Here is an 18712-nt window from a genome sequence, read left to right as displayed (position 1 = left end):
CAAAGGATGAGGTTTTAGCTCAGTAGCAAGATTATTAATAGCATATATATTTCACTAACAAACGAAAAACTTGTCAGAAAAGGAAGGTGATATTCTACCTGGGTCGTGGCAGTGTTTGTTCCGTCGGTGACCTCCACAGTCATATTATATATTGAGCGCTGCTCTGCATCCAAGGGCTTTGCAATGACAATAGTGCCCACTCCCTTCTCTGCGTCGAAGGAACTATCGTAATTCCCTCCTAATTGTTGCACAAAAATACAATTAAATTAGCCATCTCTGGAAAATTTCCATTGCAAATGTTCCTAAAAGTGGGCATATATATGTTTGCTGGCATCCATCTTAATGGCTTGCCTTAGCACACACAATACATCCACTGATACGTCTTTGTTTGTAACTCATTTATATTTCAAAGCACAGTTTGTACACTGGAAAGCAGATATCATTAAAATGCACTGCAAGAAAAAAAATCTAGCAGTATATTTAAGTGAACCATAACTGAGTCTATAAAAAGAATGCAATGGCTATAAGCCCATAAGATGTTGCCCTTGCAGTCTGCGTAATGAATAAGCACAATAATCTTTTTGAATAAAAACCATTTTAAGAGAGTTCTATTCCACAAATTTTATTTTCAGGGAATTCTCATTGATGCCCGTGGATGTGAAGACTGAGCCTTTAAATATTACAACAAAATTATAAAATGCAAATAGAGATTTGTTATGTTAATTTCAAGGACAACGAAAATTACTGGCAGCAAAGGTCACATTCTACTGGTCTTTTAGGAATTATTTAAATAGATCGGACAGGACACACATCATGAATTCCTCTCCATTAAAAAAAAACCCTCACAAAGCACTGTTCTGAAACTAATATCCCCTTATGCTGTCACACACTGACTGATGCAGCAGTGAAAAAACCCTCCTGAGTTTTAGGTGAAAGAAAAAAGAAGAAAAAAAAAGAAGAAAAAAATCTATTAAAAAGTAAGACAGAGCCATAAATAATTTGAGATTAAAGGGTTACAAGATTTCTCAGCCACAGCTATAGTTTACAGATTACAACTGCTCATTATGTTCAGAAGTAAGTAGCACACTCCCTACTGCTAAGCTGCTTCCTCCCCACTCCACTCCAAAGTGGAATTTACAGTGAGTTTGAAATTCTGGGGGGCTGGGGACAGGGAGAGGTGGAACGTAACACTGCTGACAAATGAACTCTTCAGGTGTATTCATCACAGAGCAATGCAATGACAAAAGCTACGGACTGACAGCTCAGTCCTGCAAAGTGCTGTCAGATCCCTCTGGCTAAGATCTTGTGCAGGAGCTGCTCAGATCTCTTTGCATTAGATCCACAGGTACAAAGACATCTGGTCCACTGACATAGTCCTTCTACAAGATGCATATAAATAAATAAATAAATAAATAAAATCAATTCTTATATTAGGACAAAATAGCTTTCACTTTCAGGCTGGAAACAAAGAAGTGGAGGGGATAGTTTTCCCTCCTCTGCCATCAAGTCCTGCATCTGCATGATGTGCTGATCCACAGCCAGAACATTCACGAACACAGACACAGCCATGCATTTAGAGAGGGAAGAAGGGCGTGGACTTTCCAAGAAGCTGAAGATATAGGGGGATCACTGCAGGGGAACAGGATGAATTCACCCTAAATTCCATAACACAGAGAAATTCTCATTCCTCTTTCCCTCTGGCACAAGTTACTGCACAGAAAGTGCAAGATGGAAGCATTGCTTTGTCCTGGACTGCCTGGGAATGCACTCAGGGAAGGCAAGAAGAAAGAGGGAGAAGGAATATGAGAACATGTGATCTATGCAAAGGAAAGGAAGAACTGGTGAACTTCTGCCCTTTGAAAAAAATCTAAACATGATAATTTCAGACTCGACATCAGGTTTCCCTGTGCTGAATATCTGTGCATGCATATTTATAGCTCTGAGCCTAACAGATGCTGTTGTGGTTCTCCAGGAAAACACTGACACTGGATCTGCTGTGATTTATGGCGGATAGAAACACTGCTTATTCCCTAAACTCCTCCTGCAAGCCCAAATTGCATTGTTTTTTTCAATTGATATATATACTTAACACTATTTGACACTAGAAAGAAAATGTAATTGTTCTTGACACTTAAGCAATACCAAGGTATTTGGACATTGATCATACGTTCAGATTTTCTTTCTTCTTTTTTTTTTAAGTTCGCAAGAAAAGGATGCCAGCTTCCAAGAAAAGTTTTAAATTGATTTACTTGAGAAAAACAGAGCCATGAAAACCAACTCTGAAAAAAGCTTTCTTTGAAGAAGTGAATTTCAGATTCTTGCGAGGAAATCTCTGTTGAAACGAAGCTAGCCTTGGGACAGTAGGCACTTTACAAAGAGAATGTTTCATACTGATAACCATGAAAACAAAATGAAAGCCCTTACTTCAAGATGCTTAATAATCATCTTAATGAGCAGTCAAAAATTATATGCTGTCAACTGGCATACACATCCAAAGAAACCCTGCCTTTAGAAATTCCAAGAAGTAAAAGAGAAGGATTAATAATCAATGTTATAAATTCCTTTCCTCTGTTGGATTACTGCAGGTTGTGCAGGACAGCACACATTTGTGTTGCAAATAACCCAACTTCTTCAAGATATCTTCCCTAAATGCAGAATACTCTTCCCATAAATTATGAATTGAATACAGCATAAGAGCTTTTTACATGGCATAGGCATCTCCCAGATCAGTCTAATGACGAGCAAATAAATCTTGTTCACAAGCCATACCACTTTGGCCTGTACTTGTAACGAACTAGCCCATGCACTTTAATTCATATTGATTCATTTTCTATTAAGTAATGCAGAAACTGCATCAAACGCTAAGACAGAGAAGAGGCAAAGAACTCATCTGTGAGATTTGTGGCTATGATCTCTTCTGGAGTGAAATCCTGATTTATTTTTGATTTACCTGGTACATTTCAATGGACCATGGTTAGCTGTTGACAATGAAGAAGTCAGTGCTTGAATTTCTAGGAATAAGTTCTCATGTTCCCTGGGATATTGGTTCTGCTCCTCACCTGCTAAATGTGGCCTGGAAATACTCCGTACTGCTTCTCAGCCTTCATATGGCCTCACAACAGTACCTCAGATAATGAATGCCTCTGAAGCACTGAAGAATAATTACTGAATTTGATATAAGTTTAGTCATATGTGCCAAAAGAAGGCACATATAGCCTACATAGATGTAGGCTATGTAAAGCCTACATCAGGCCTGTTACCAAGTCCCCAACAGAGTTACCTTTGAAAGATGGGTGCTGGAAGGGTACAGAGTGAGAAGAGTCATACAAAAACAAACAGGACTTTTCTATTAAAAATTTGTGCAGCTGAACTAATCTGGGAACTCCACTTGAAACAACTTCCTTCCAAAGGGTGCTCACATGGAGGATGGAGGGCTGAGTCTGGAGCTAGTGAGAGCTGAGGAGTTGGCAGCTTCACACATTTCTGAGGTACCTGAATTTTCAAAATCATGCTGTCATGCAACTCCAAATCATTTTGAAGGGAGTTTATTTGCATTATTTACATATAAACTCAAGCAGTATTGGTTTCAATAACATTACTACAGGCCATTTCACATTTTCTTTGATTGATCACAGTCTTGGAAGCAGGCTAAGGATGACAAAATTTTGTTTATCTGCTCAGTACTATTAATGTGAACTTGTATTACTTATTCCATTTTGTAGTATGTGGTACATGCTTTCCTTTCCATTGTCTTGCAAAACCTGCTTTTGGATACAAGATATGTGTAAGCTGTCTTTGCTAATGTGCTCGCAATTGCATTAGGAAAGAAATAATTCAAATGAAGACAAAGTACTGTAAGTTCCTTGGACACTTTGGGAAAGTCAACGACAAAGAAGGCAAGTTAAATGAAATGGCAAAGTGGGTAATCAGGTTGATCTGAGAAAGCACTTTGACACTGAATGACCTAAGAAAGATGTGAATTAGCTGTTGTTTGCAGTAGCACTGCCAGCTAAGATGTAATGTTGGTACATTATATTAAAGACTTCCCTTTCAATACCCTAAAAAACTGAAACTCTCAGAGTGGAAAAAAAGTCCCATCTAGTTCCAGTGTCACCTTTGGGTGAGAATACATGTTGTGTTTGGATGGCATAAATTAATCCAGAAAGTGTTCTGTCTCTCTAATTGACTGTTAAGATTCCCAAGGAGAGCTAATGCAGATATTTATGTCTTCACTTTGGACACCTAAAGTGAAATGAAATGATTTCCACCCTTACTTTTTTGAGATTGGTCTTTATGCTCTTCAATAAACTGTGAAAGCATTAATTTTCCATAACCAGGAGATTTTTATGCTATCTGAAAGCATGTTGTCACTTATATAGCATTTTCCAATATAACTCTAGCCAATTCCAGATGCTGTCAAACTTGGGATGGCTGCAGAAACAGCCCCTGGTACAAAAGACCTTATTTGTTGACCCTTGCTAAAGCTTCATTATTTTCACAGCCCTGATTCTCAGTCTGGGAGATGCCATAGTATTGGCAAAGAGGTGGTCTCAAGAAATGGAATCTGGACACTTCTGATTCAACAGTCTATAAGTTGTGCCCTTAGTACAGAATAGCTTTGATTAAATTTTCTGAATGTGAAATGCCACCTTGATTCTTAGCTCATGTCTTAGCTTCATAGCCACCATGAACCTACTTCTCTTCTGAAAAAAAAAAATACTGAAAGATAGAAATAATTAATTTTCCTTTTATAAAAGGAGACGGCTAAGAAAAAAATGGTATAAAATCTTACATGACTAGCAGATAGGATCTTCTGATGTGAAGTTTACTACACACCTGGTGTAATGGCCAGGCCAAGAAAAGCCTTCTGAGCTGTTAAAAGGGACTTCTTGACATCAACTGGCAAATTTGCCTATGGCAAGATACGGTGCAGATACATTTCTGTCCTTTTTGAATTTCAGAATATGTTTAATTTTCATGCACAGTCTGCTTGTATTTTGATTATTGTATTTGCTGCAAGCAACAGTGTTTTCTTGTAGCGCTCCTTCTAGATGGAGTTCATTTCTGGTATGACGCTGAGCCTATTTATGTTTCTATTAGCTGCTGATACGCAGTTTTAGACAGGATTATCCTGCTGGGAGAAATGATTTTCTCCTCAGAGATGAAAACATATCTGCAAATCTGGAGGACTCACAGGCACATGAGTCTCTTCTAAGGGCCTTTTCACCTCTTTTCCAGTGGAATGATTCAGAAGAGTGGGATTGAATATACACCTAAGGAATGTCAGATGTCTGTGAATGTTCAGAATTGTCGGGTCTCAGATGCCAAGACTAATTAGACTGAATTCTGCAGGACATCTTGAAATCTGGACTCTTCCTTCATTGACAGATAGCAAAGAACATGGAAGTCATTTGCCCAAACTTCAAAAAAATAGGATATATTGTGTTCTTCACACAAGTGTCATTTGGCTTTCCATGATCGAAGAGTGGAGGCAAAGAGAAATACAGGAGACAATGCAATTTAGAGAACAATGCTCCAGAACAGATTTTCTCAAAGCAGAAAGAATTCTTACTTGTCTTGCCCCATAGTAAACTAACATCACCAAGAACGGTGATGATAAATTGGACCAATTGCTACAATTCTTCTTTGCTCAGAGCAGAGAATCAGAGGAAAATACAGAAGGCAAATTCGTCCTGACTCTCAAGAACGTCTGAAGTACATCAAGGATTTCCAGGAAAAGAAAAAAGGGTCAGATTTCAAATGTTTCTGTTTGCTAAAATACCAAACAAACATATTGATTGCCTCAAGAAATATTAACTCAACTACAGACTTTTCTTAATCATGGCATAATACATATTAGTAACAATACATGCAAAGATTTATTATTTTATATAATGTATCAAGCTCAGAAGAACAGAATACTGCAGAGTGCAAATTTTCAGAAAGATAAAGCTATTGCAAGGAGAGTCAAAGCTTTGGGTTTGCTGCTAAGAAGCTGAAGGTACGGGCAAAAAAAAGCAGAAAAGAAATCAGAAGGTATTTTAGTTAGTTCTCAGAGGAGATAATTCAAAGGAGGCTCACGACATACACAGCTTTGATATCAATGAACATTTGCAGAACTGTGAATTATATGGACAATTAACTAAAATTATTAGCTCCTAAAATTATTGCCACTTAAGCACCTTTGATAAAAAAGTCTGGATTTGTTTTTAACGTTTGGCTGGGGAAGAAAGAACAATAGAGGGAGGTGTTTTTGGAGAATCAGAGAGATGTTGTGCAACATGCTATGTAAGCAAAAACTAGCACCATGCAGCTGAGCTCCAATGGTCAAAGTAATCATCACACCATTCCCACCACTAACAAAGGAAGGAAAAGACAGAGGGCTCAATTTACCTGTGAGAAATAAATATCTTGTGACGTATTTTTGGAGCTTCTTTTATCATTTTTTATCTATCTCATAAATGAGTGAATAAATTTAACACAATTGAAACAACCTGCATTCATGTCTTCCACACTGTGTGATCTACATGAACTGAGAATGGCGTTGAATGCATTCTGAAAACAGAAACCAAGTGTGACATCTCAACCATTCCCAACAAATAACAACTAGATCCCCATCCTCTCTAATCTATCAAGGGAAGATGATCTCTCTGCACTCAAGGCATCTTCCTTATCTTAGATTAGCTCAGGAGCTGAAGCAGTTATTTTAGGAGCATACACTTTAGGTGCAACATGCTGAAGTTAGGCAGACAGAATCCTAGAAAACCTAATCTTCAGGCTCCCTTTCCTCTTGAGCTCAAAGAAAGTGTATATTATGCATTATAAAAAAGGTCCTCTCAAATTCCAATGCCCATTTAGTTTGAAAAGGTCATAAAAATAAAGGTCAACCTGCAAACTCTATATTAAATCATGCCTCTAGATAAGCCTTCATGGCTTCTGTTGACATTACTGTGAACTGTGCACAGAGGTCCAAAATCACAAAACACCAGATGTAGCAGGATCAAGTCTAGGTTTGACAGCAGCGCTAAAATCCTCTGTTGCATCAGCAGTCCTGAACAGCTTTCCATTTTCCACAACTAACCTACACCTTTCATGGGACTTTTGGGCACTAGACATCAGTATCAGAATCAAAGAATCACAGAATGGTTTGGATTGGAAGAGACCTCAATAGGCAGGGACACCACTTACCAGCTCAGGCTGCTCAGGGCCCCATCCAGCCTGGCCTGGGGCACCTCCAGGGATGAGGCACCACAGCTCTCTGGGCGGCCTCTGCCACGGCCTCACTGCCCTCACAGTGACAAATTCCTCACGTTCCCCCAAAAGGAAAGTATCAACATCTCTCCTCCTACACGCTGGTATTGCAGAACAAGAAGAGCTCTTAAAACTGACACTGATTGAAGGCAGCAAACATAACCTAAACATGCATCGCTGTCTGTAATCCTCTCAGGACAGACTTTGTCTTTGCAGCCTGTATGCCTGAACAACCAAGTCTCCTGCATACCTGGGATTGCTGGCTGTTCCTATTGCGGAAATAGGGAGTTGCTAATGCTGCTGGTAATAACAGCAGTGATATTTAATGACAACATCCATATGGTAACAGCACTGAACTGGATGGCTGGGGTCATCAACTTCTCATTAAGTCTAGGGGAGCAATGTCTCCTTGACGCTGTAAAGAAACCATTAGGATTGTCTGAATAGCCAAAATCTTCTAGACCATTTTGAACTATTTTCGCCATAAAGGTTACATTCAGGGACAAAATTAAAGGTCTTAAGTTAAGAATGTCCTCCCCATCATCTCTGTTTAGGAGGCAAACATGAAATGTTATTATAAGGTGTTGCTAGATTGCAAATGAGACTAACAACATAAAAGAAGGCAGCTGAAGAATGGGGGCTTCTCTCGGTGCTTAACACAGGCAGCATTTTAATGAGAGTTGGTGAATTCACTAAGGAAAAGACCAAAAGGCTGTAGAGGGCAGCAAAAGGTTCAAATGGGAAAAAAATTGTCAATAATGTCAATAAACACAGACTTCTCCTGGGAGGAAAGCTGGGGTCAGCAAGGAAGAAAAAGGGAATGTAAACATTAGCTAATAAATTGCACATAGCATACTGAAATAGCCAAGGGAGTGGAAGGGAAACAGTAGGAAACATATGCTGTCCTTCCCCAGAGGCTAGCAGGAGCCCCACAACATGATAATAGCTTTGGGTTTAATTTTAATGCAGTTGGCACCTGAAACCTTGATACAAATTCAAAGAGGAAATGCAGCTGCTTCTGCCTTTCATCTGCACAAATTGGCAATAAAAGGTGGATGAAAACGACTCTGACAGAGCCTTTCTCTTGCGGTCCCTGCCCTTCCTGTTGGCTAAACCCATCCGCAAATAGCTGTGCAGAAATGGAAGCTGGGCTCAATCCCTGTAAACAGAGACTGCTGATGCACCCTTTTCACTAAGTCTGTGGCAAAGGCTTTTGTCTCTAATCTTTCATACAGTGTTTGCTTTATAACCCTTCATTTAAATAACACCACTTTGAGCAGATGCAGTGTTTGACGTCCAAAGACACACAGGCATTACCTACAAGTATCAGCAAATACTAAAATACCACAGCAACTTTGCAAGGCTGTTGGGAAAAGCCTCATTTTGGAGATGTCGAATGAGTTATTTTAAATGACATAACTGAACTAGCAGAAGTAGGGAAGCAATGCTTAGGATTATCGATTCCTGTTTCCTCGCTGCAACCAAGCGAGAACTTCTATTCCATGTTTTTGTGGCAGCGACATCCTTAACTGCGTTTCCCTGTGATTTTAATAACACTGCTTCTGTGGCTTCTCCTCCTCTTTGCTAAGTGTATTTCTCCCTCCCTGTTTCTGTGAGCAATTTTACGTGAGGCAATTTTGTGGTTGAAATCTCACATCAAAACACATTTCTCTTTTTCAGCTCGCATTCAAGACAAACTTTTGGTGGCTCCATTTGTAACCCATATGTCGATGCATCCCATTCTGTTTCACAGTTAAATGGATGGCACTGGACTGTGAAAAGTTGGAATTAATTATTTGTGATAAACTGCGGAAAATCCGTGAATAAGAATGATAATAATTGGACACAAATACGGTAAAAGCTGTCATAGAAAGAAACACAGCACATCCATGTGTCGCATTGCATCCTGTCACAGGCACTTATGAAAGATGTAATATAAATCGTCTCATAGAACTTGCAAAAATAAAAGGCAGCCTGGATAGTTGTATTTTAGCAAATGTGTTTGCACTAAGGGTACCTTCTGTTGAACAGTTCTGCCCACAAGCTGTCTGTAGAATATAGAACATCTCTCGAGCATGCTTGCCACCTTGAAGCAGGGCAGTCGGAAGCAGAAAAAAAAGAACAGAATGCAGAAAAAAAGGTGAAGAAAGAGAGAAATGAGGGACAGCAAGTCTAAGTACCATAAATACATTTAGAAATGAGATTAGCAAAGTATGACAATAGAATTTAAATGACAGACAACATTAAGATTGCAGTAAATAACATACATTGAAAAAAAACAATTCAGCCATACAGCGCTTTTTTCAGCTTAGCTAAGGAGTCATAACAAAAGCAGGAATATTATTGTTAACACCATGTATAAATAGCATTTTCATATCAGCATTACAAAAATGGTTTTAAATGGGGGGGGACAATTCACGGTTAGTTGTCTCACTCTCAACACCCCCCCTCCACACGCGTTGCTTCTCAAGCTTCTCCCCTACACCACCGCTCCCCCACTTACCCACAATGTCAAACCAGAGAGGGATGTTGGATGGCTGCACAGAAACCACCCCAACAATTTCTGTCACTTTGTCGCTTTCCATGACGGTGAAGTTGTAGAAGGGTTCATCGAAAGTCAGGGGCACGGGTGAGGGCGTGGGCTTTTTGATCCACTCGATATGGAGGCGTGCAGTCGAAGATTTTTGGGGCCGGCCGTTGTCCACTGCTTTTATCTGGTGGGTGTAGAGAAAACAGGACTCAGACTGAGCACTCCACCTTGGTACTTCAGACCTAATTCTATCCCAAGAAGATGCCTAAAATGGCCTTTCCAATCCTTTATGTAAAACTCAAGTAAGAAAAAGGGAGAGAAATGCTTATTTCACAGTTCTCAAGTTTTTTCAATTACGTTTTGACTTTTCATTGAAAAGTCTGGTTTCAAACTTCAATATTTTGACTTAGAACTGCTGATGTGAGGCCTTCAGGACATGCGCTCCACATAGAGATCCTCCCTTCCAAGATGACATCTTCCAACCAGTTTCCTCTTGCAGCTAATGAAGCCCTTGTGTTTTAAGCCATGTATTTAATGACACATGCTCACTCAGACCACGTTTGAATGCTTTAACTGGTGTCTGTATTGCAGATGAGATTAGAATCATAGAATCACAGAATCCTTAGAGTTGGAAGGGACCTCTGAAGGCCATCTAGTCCAATTCCCCTGCAATGCACAGGCACACCATAGCTGGATCAGGTTGCCCAAAGCCTGATCCAGCCCCATCTTGAAAGTCTCCAGGGAAGGGGCATCAACCACATCTCTAGGCAACCTGTTCCAGTGCCTCACCACCCTCACTGTAAAAGATTTTTTCCTAGTATCTAACCTAAATCTACCCTCTTTGAACTTGAAGCTACTTCCTCTTGTTCTATCACAACAGATTCTGCTTGAGAGTCTGCCCCCTTCTTTCCTGTGACTCCCCTCCAGATACTGAAAGGCTGCTATCAGGTCACCTTGCTGCCTTCTCCAGGGCTGTCCCCAATTGTCTCTTCCTGTCCTCATAGGAGAGGCGTTCCATCCCTTGGACAATTTTGTGGCCCTCCTCTGGACGTGCTCCATTAGGTCTATGTCTATTCCTTTTATTACTTTCATCAATATTTTCAATACTGAGCCAAATATGCTCCAGATCCTTTTGTCCATTTTTCAAAACAAAGATATAGCTTTAGGACAATAGCTGTATCTATTGTCCTTGCTTTCTCTTCTCAGTTGTGTTTGCAAGCACTGCCCATCTTGGTTCTAATCCTTTATATTCCAATGTATGCTAGAAAGATGGATAGACTCGGTATTTGCCTGACATGCTTCACGGTTTCAGCACAGACGAGATGATGACCAGTGACAAACTGAGGGATAAGACAAGGCCGAAAGTAGGTTACAAAATGGGTGCTTCAATGAATAATATCAATGCCCTAAGAGTGTGAAAGATTTTTCTTTTAAAACTCAAGTAAATGCTTCTGGCTATATGGGACTGCTGGTGTATAAAAAATGCTGTTACTACGCCTGTTAAAAATGGGAAATATTTTCCTGAAATACCATAGCCTATTTCTTTCTGTGGAAATGTGTTAAGTGGGCTTGGTGCTAATGCTTATCACCCTGCTTGCTCAGGAATGCCCACAGGGGAAAGAAGCTGAGCTTTGAGGTAGAAGACCTGCAGCTGTTACATTACAAAGAGGGCCACAACCCACACATCCAGCTCTGCACAGAGAAAAGCACGCACCCGATGGGTGCTGACCTCTGAGTATCTGAATATCCCTCAATATCTTGATACCTATGCTTTTATTTTCCTATCATAGTTTCCACCTCTATGAAGGTCTCCCAACATACACCTGTAAATGACATTGTTTCCTTTACAGTGGTCTGACTGCGAACCTCTGACAACTTTCTGTCCCCTATTTTCTACAGTTTTGATGGACTCTTTATATATACTCTTTCTCTACAGAAGTACAACTTCAGCTTACTTCTGTAGACAAAGAGTGCACATGCAAGCCTGGTACTTCTTTATATTATCAACTACATCTTCTTATTGTCTTTGACCTTGCCTGCATGGCTTGAGAATTGCTTTGACTACTATTTCTTTTAAGTGAAATTGCTCCCATCCTTAAATCCCAATGCACTATTTCATACAGAACCTAGTATTCCTCCTCCCTGAAACTTCCAGACATGAACAATGTAAGGATCCTTCCATGAGGACAAGCAGTTGGGTCTACACAAAATCTGAATATTCAGTTGTAGCTTTACCAGCCCAGTTCAACATGTCAGAACACAAGCTTTTGGTCTTCAGTTTAGTGCATTTGAGGGAATGACTCCTGCCAACAATCTGCAAGCTAATTCTGAGCAGTCTGAGAATAATTCAGCGTGTGCAATAGCCTGAGCAATCTCCAAATGTACTTTTTGTCTGTAGTTTTACATGAATAAGAAATTTTATAATACATTCAGATCTTACACATAAGTCATAGATTAAATAGTTATGTATCACTCTTCATACAACAACAGCTGTTTTTAAAGTCAGTCACACATGGATTTGTATGTTGATGGAAGCACGCTTACCGTTAAGATGTCATAGCTCCCTGCTGTGAACTGCTTTCTGGAAGACACCATCCCTGTCTTGGGATCAATAAAAAATTTCCCATCATCATTTCCATCCACAATGCTGTATGAGATTTCTGCATTAGGGCCTTCATCTTTGTCAAAAGCGAAAGCTCTGTAGATTGGCTCCCCTCTTTTCTTACGGTCCCTCTCTGGCAACTTGATCTGGTAGACTTTTTCTGGAAACTGGGGTTTGTTGTCATTCTCATCCAGAACCTGGACCACCACCCAAACCGAGGACTGCTTGGGAGATGTGCCTCCATCTGAGACGGTCACCTGTAAACAGCAGCAGCAAAGGCATTACTCTGAGAAGGCAAAGCAGAATGTTGTCAGCTGGTGCAGCAAAACGTAAGGAAACAGTCCTCCCTCTCCAAATCTAACCTGTAGTTCACAAGGTCTTCTGTGTGACAAGTAACATTCAACACATGCCAGCTATAGGCATGCTGAGTGCAGAATTATAATGTACCTGTGATGGAATGGTGAAAGTTTTTCCTCTTGAGATGAATGTAGAACATGAATGTTGTGGATGAGGAACCTATTCCAACAGAGTGGTGAGGTGCTGGAACAGCTGACCAGAGAGGCTGTGGATGCCCCATCCCTGGAGGTATTCAGGCCAGGCTGGATGGGGCCCTGGGCAGCCTGGTTGAGTATTAGATGTGGAGGTTGGTGGCCCTGCATGTGGAGGGGGGTTGGAGATTCATGATCCTTGAGGTCCCTTCCAAACCGGGCCCAAATGATTCCCCAGAAATGGAAATCTTTTAATTGCAAATTATGTAACTCAAAAGAAGACTGAACTGCAATTAAGCAACTAAGCAATATCCCTGCTTTTTTTTGCAGACATATTTTAAAGTTTCTTCAGTCATGCAATTAAGGATTTATTCTTAAATTATAGAAGAACTTCTGTCACTTCTTGCCATTAATTATTTGGGATTTCTTAAACAATGACAGGATTTTGTGCTGGTTCTTTTCATTCATTACCTGAGATTTGACAGCTCATTAATTCTAAAACTCCTTTATATGGTTTTAAGGGGCATAGAGAGGCATGTGGTAAAAAAAACATAAATTGCTGCATTGTTAAAAAGTGCACTGTGCTGGCACAAATACACAAATAAAATCTCTGAGAGAAAAGTTAATTAGTAATTTAGCTGCAATGTAAACAGAATTACTAATAATTTTCAGTTAGAAACACTGTAAAAAAAAAAGGATCCAAGACCAACAAGTGCTCAAGAGCTTCAATAATATGCCTTCAAAATGCAAGCAATCAATTTCAAACTTCTCTCTAAAAAGTTTGACTGTAGTTCCTAAAGAAATAAAGCAGAAGATTATTTCTGTTTGCACATAAGAAGTTCAGATTTCACTTCCAGCTATGTATGCTAACGAGAAATCCCACGGTACCATTTTTTGTGACAGCAAGCCAAAGTGTCCCATCCAGTTGCTTGGCTTGTATCTATCCCCACACATTGGGTGTGTTGCTGGTCAACTGCTCTGTGCCTTATTCTTCCTTGAATGTTAATGTGTAAAAAACACAGTCCCGATGTCCAATCCTAAGGCAAAGTAAGCATTTTCTGGGAATCCTGGCCCACGATGTTGTTCTTGCCTTGCAACAAGAAATCTAAACTTAAGGTAACCCTGATTTAGTACTAACATCAGCAGAGAAACACACAACATCTTCTAAGAAAAAAGCAAAAGATCTCTGCAATTTCCTCTTTTTAACTGTACTTGCCAAAACTGATGCATTGGGAGTGGTGGACTGACAGCCTTAGGGACTTAAATCCCTTATTTACAGAAAAATAAGTGGTATGACATTACGGAGTAGAAACATAAAATCCCCAGATCAGCCCATAACTCATTTGTAGAGCGCAGCCTGTTCTCCCATCACTGCATAATGGCCTCCGGCCTCTGTCCCCTGAGGTGCCGTTGGGGCTGGCAATTAGCAGTCCTTGGGGTGGTGATGGTAAGGCTGTCTGCCGTCAGGAACCAGCCCCATGCTGTGTGCCACCAGCACACCATCTGCCTGCAGTGGGCATGGGCATGTGGAGAGCCCCCGGAGTGCTGCCTGCTCTCAGCACTTGCTGTGCTCCCCAATGCAGACGTCTTCCATCGTTGTGGGGCTACAGACATGGCTGAAGATCTGCCTTCCCCTGGTGAGCTGGGAGCTCAGCCCCTCTGCTCCACCTCTCCCAGATGTTCCCCCCTCCTATTAAACACTCTTGCCCCACTTTTGAGGCTGATCCTCTCTGTTTTTGGTTTGCTGCGGCAGAATTGCTTGAGCCTGTAGCAGAAGTGCAGGTTAACAAAGAAAACCCTCATTCAGGATTTCTGCTGACTCCACAGATGAAATAACCCATGGTGCTGGGCAGTACAGCAAGGCTGCAGTGCACAGAAACAAAAGTAGACACTTTTATTTAAATACTGGAAAAAAACACCTCCAAAAAGCACCCAAAAGGCTGCTAATGATCTTACTGCATAAAAAAGAAAATCGTGAATCAAGAAACTTTTGTTGTCTGAACAGAACAGGAGTAAACTTTTAAGTAAAAAAACATTTCCCTCAGGCTTTTAGCCAGGATATACAGGGAAGGGAAGGGAAGGGAAGGGAAGGGAAGGGAAGGGAAGGGAAGAGGAAGATGGTGAAAAAGTTTACAAAAAGTAACAATAATACAATCCCTGAAAAGTACAGTTGTATAAGCAGCCAAGCAACTGTGACGAAAAACATGCTTAACCCAAAATGCTGCTCAAGAAGCTAAGTTATCCTCCTGCCATCACTGCACACAATCTCACAGTTTGCTAAGTTACTGCTGAAAGTGTGACTACAGTAGTGTGGCAGCAAATAGGTGCAGGCATTGGGTTGTTCCTGCAAGCTGAAACTTGTGGGAAATCCTTTCTGCAGCAGAAAAATTGCACTGAAAATAGTTGCTGGTAGCTAATTGAAAATTTAAAGGCCACCGAGTCCAACTGCCCTGCATTACAGTTAGATCAGGTGCTCAGAGCCCTGCCAGCCTGACCTTGAGTGTCTCCAGAGATGGAGAATCTACCACTGGGCAACCTGTGTCAGTGCCTCACCACCCTTAGTGTAAAAAACTTCCTTATATCCAGTCTAAATCTCCTTTGTTTTCATTTGAATCCATTTCTCCTTATCCTTTCACCACAGAGCCTGCTAAAGAGTCTGTCCCTTCTTTCTTACAGCCCCTTTAGATACTGATACGCTGCTCTTGGTCTCTCCAGAGCCTTTTCCCATCCAAACAGCCCCAGCTCTCTCAGCCTGAATCAATGACACAAAATGCCATTTTATCAACAGGAACTAACAGAGAAGGCCTGAAATCTGGCTCTGCCCTAATAAAAAGACAAAACGTTGCCTGTTCAGAATTGTTCTGAGACAACGCAGCATAGTGCAAAACCAAGCCGTAAGGGAATGGGGGAAGTGGTGCAGTTGCCTAACCAACTGCTGTGCCTCCATCAAGACATCACACAGCACTTCAGGGCCCTTCTAACCAACAAAATATCAATTCAAACACAGCTGGAGATCTCAGAAAATCCTTGAACAGCTGGAAATCATGGTGAAAAGCAACCAGGGAGGGAAGGGAGGTTGGGACGTTTATAGGACAAAGACACAAAAGCTAATTCACAGCTGGTATCTCTGGAAATGGGAAAGGCAGACGTGCAAGGCATCTGTTTGCCAGGAGAGAAACTGTAACTCAGGACCAGTGAGGTTTCATTTAGAAACCTGCAGATGGCAGGGTGGGAAAACAAAACAAAACAAAACAAAACAGGAAAAGAAAGGTGATACACACAAATGACAGAAAAGTCAGTCCCAGTGAACGCTTATAGAGCACCACAAACCCCACAAGAGGCGATCCTCAGAGCCATCGGGGTGGTGAAATGGCTAGGACCAGCATGACAGCTTTCCTGAAGGAGATGAGGAACTGCTGCTTGGACTGGATGTGCTTTGCTAAATGCTGAACACTTCAAGCCATGCTGACTGATAGACATTGGGGTGTAGACATTCTGCTTCTGGCCCAGGTACAACCTGAGATGAGGTTGATCAGCTGCATCCTCTGCCCTTCTGATTTGATACTACTACTACTACTACTGCCTTGTCAACACAGCCCAAAAGAAGATATCACCTCCCTGAGCTGGAACACAGCTGTGAGAGCAGCTGAGGTTTAACTCCCTGACCTATCACATGAAGGGCTGGTCCATTTACCAAGGGTGAAATATCTTAAAAGGAGTATGGCAACATGTTTAATGGGGTCTGACAGCCTCAGACAGCAAGAACATGAACTTTATTTATCACTTTCACAGTGAAGTCTTAAACATCACCGCTGTTCTCCCACAGCCTAGACAGTTCTTCATAAAATTTTCTTCATAAAATGAGCAGTTTTTTTGGCAATCTGCATTCCCCCATTGGCTTTAATGTTTACACCTTTACTGAACTATGTCAACCAATACGCATACAGGTTTTAGTTACCTGGAAATTTTGTGGCAGGGCAACAGTAATGCACCTTCAACTTTCAGGACCAGGACAAAACACAAAAGATGTCATCATGCAGAGTACTGCAAATTCAATACAATAACAGATCCTTCAAAATCCAAGTAAGATAATCTCTATTTCTGGATACATTTCAGTAGGTTTGGTATGTAGCCCTTAAAACTACCCAAAATAAGTTTATATGAAATTATGTTTATGTCAAAGGCCACGGATCAACCACAAAGAGACTTCCATAGCAATGAGCTTTCACAGAGAAAATCAAGGTCAACAGTGTTAACGTGAAACAGTTGGAATGTTGGATATGGAAACTCCTTGTTTTTATGACCATGGGGAATGCATGGAGCAAACATCTCAGATTCAGCCAAATTACTGGCTAAAACACAGCGCAGGTCTAGCAGGCCTCAACACTGGTGACACTGACCGTGTTATTTTGAGACAGTTGCTCCTCCTAGGAATTGGAATGTCACGCTTAACTGAAGAAGGATTAGCCCTCACATTTTCTCAGAATACATATGCAACTGTGAGGACCACCTTCCTGACTTTAAAAGTACAGTATTGAATCTCAGTAACAAAAGCTCATGACTTCCAAGGTAATTACTAACTCAGTCAGGGAGAGTAGCTAGCAGGAATTTTCCTTTAACAACCTAACAAGACAATCAGTAGGTGTTTAATACAAGTTATCAAGCTTCGGGATGAACAAGAATCTTCTTCCACATCACTCCTTGGCAGGAGGAAATACATAGCCTACCCAGTTTTAGGTCAAGAGGAATTGTCACATTAGTATCATTAGCATTGCAAAATGCTGAAGATGGCACACTTGCTTGTTTATTTTCCTCGCGTTGATACTACTTAATGCAAAAAGGCTGAGCTGGGATGCCTGCATCTCATCCAAGGCTTCCGGGTAAAAAGCTCTCCCTTCCCCCAGCCAGCAAGGCCAATTTTGCTTCATAAAACTTTAGAAAGGAGAATCTGGTTGAGTTACTCAGACAGAAAAAAATGATCAAAGGGAGCCTGAGAGCGGAGGCATACCCCTGCTGTTAGTGACTAATGGGTTTGTTTCTTCTGCCAATGCGAAAACGAGCTGCAATACCTATTGTAAGAGCCCCTGGAATTCAGCCCAAGTAACAGAAATAAAGGATTATAAAGCAGAGCTCCTTGAAGGATGAATGGAACTTTAAAGTCAAATACACTGAATTACTATCTATGCCTACTTCAGAGACACACTAAGATTGCAGCTAAATTCATACAAGGAATTTTTTATTGAAATACATTGCATTACTGAACTACATGTTGGATCACTGGCGCAAAGTGAAAGCGGCCTGGCTCAAAGACATACAGAATAGGGGAGAAAAAAATACAAGTTACGCAAGAATCTTTTTTAGTCCAATGCATAAACAAGATTTAGATGCAGCAAACTAGATGTTGTTCTTTTTTAATTCTTTATTTGGCAGCTTTGGAAAAGAAGCAGACAGCTATTTATTTCACTTACCCTTACACAACTTAGTGCTGTCCCAAAAGACAAATTATTTAAACACTTTTTGTAGGAAAGAGTGTCAATCATATTGATATGATCCATCTTTTTTGATTTCCTTTACAATGTGTTAATAAGAGGAACTCTCATTTTCAATCATAAAAAATTAATAGATTCGCTCTGGCCAAGTAGGAGAAATAAATAATTTAGAGTACTTCTGAAATACAGATTGTCACTGACACAGGCACTCTAGGTGGCTGATTAGGAAAGTCAATGGCTCCCAGCCACATCCAAGCTAGAAAACGATGCATAATGGTCTGTTACACCATTTGAGAACTAACAATGACATCAGGCAATTTCAACGTGGTACTGCCAAAAGTCAGGAAGGAAG

General features: G+C 40.7%; 1 protein-coding gene across 1 annotated transcript in view; it reads right to left on the bottom strand.

Moving 5' to 3' along the window:
• The window catches only part of FAT3 (FAT atypical cadherin 3), a 361473-nt gene that overhangs the window by 93751 nt on the left and 249010 nt on the right, over positions 1-18712 (bottom strand). The window contains exons 5-8 of the mRNA XM_042862629.1: positions 12326-12640; positions 9755-9965; positions 9269-9337; positions 99-238 (exon numbers count right to left, since the gene is read on the bottom strand). Coding sequence (XP_042718563.1) covers positions 99-238; positions 9269-9337; positions 9755-9965; positions 12326-12640 — 735 coding nt within the window. The remainder of the gene's footprint in view (positions 1-98; positions 239-9268; positions 9338-9754; positions 9966-12325; positions 12641-18712) is intronic.

The sequence above is a fragment of the Lagopus leucura genome, unplaced genomic scaffold, assembly GCF_019238085.1.
Source record: "Lagopus leucura isolate 7727_CA_CO unplaced genomic scaffold, USGS_WTPT01 Super-Scaffold_702, whole genome shotgun sequence".
Taxonomy (NCBI): Eukaryota; Metazoa; Chordata; class Aves; order Galliformes; family Phasianidae; genus Lagopus; species Lagopus leucura.
Note: the sequence above shows the minus strand (reverse complement) of the source record. Positions and strands in the feature narration are given on the sequence as shown.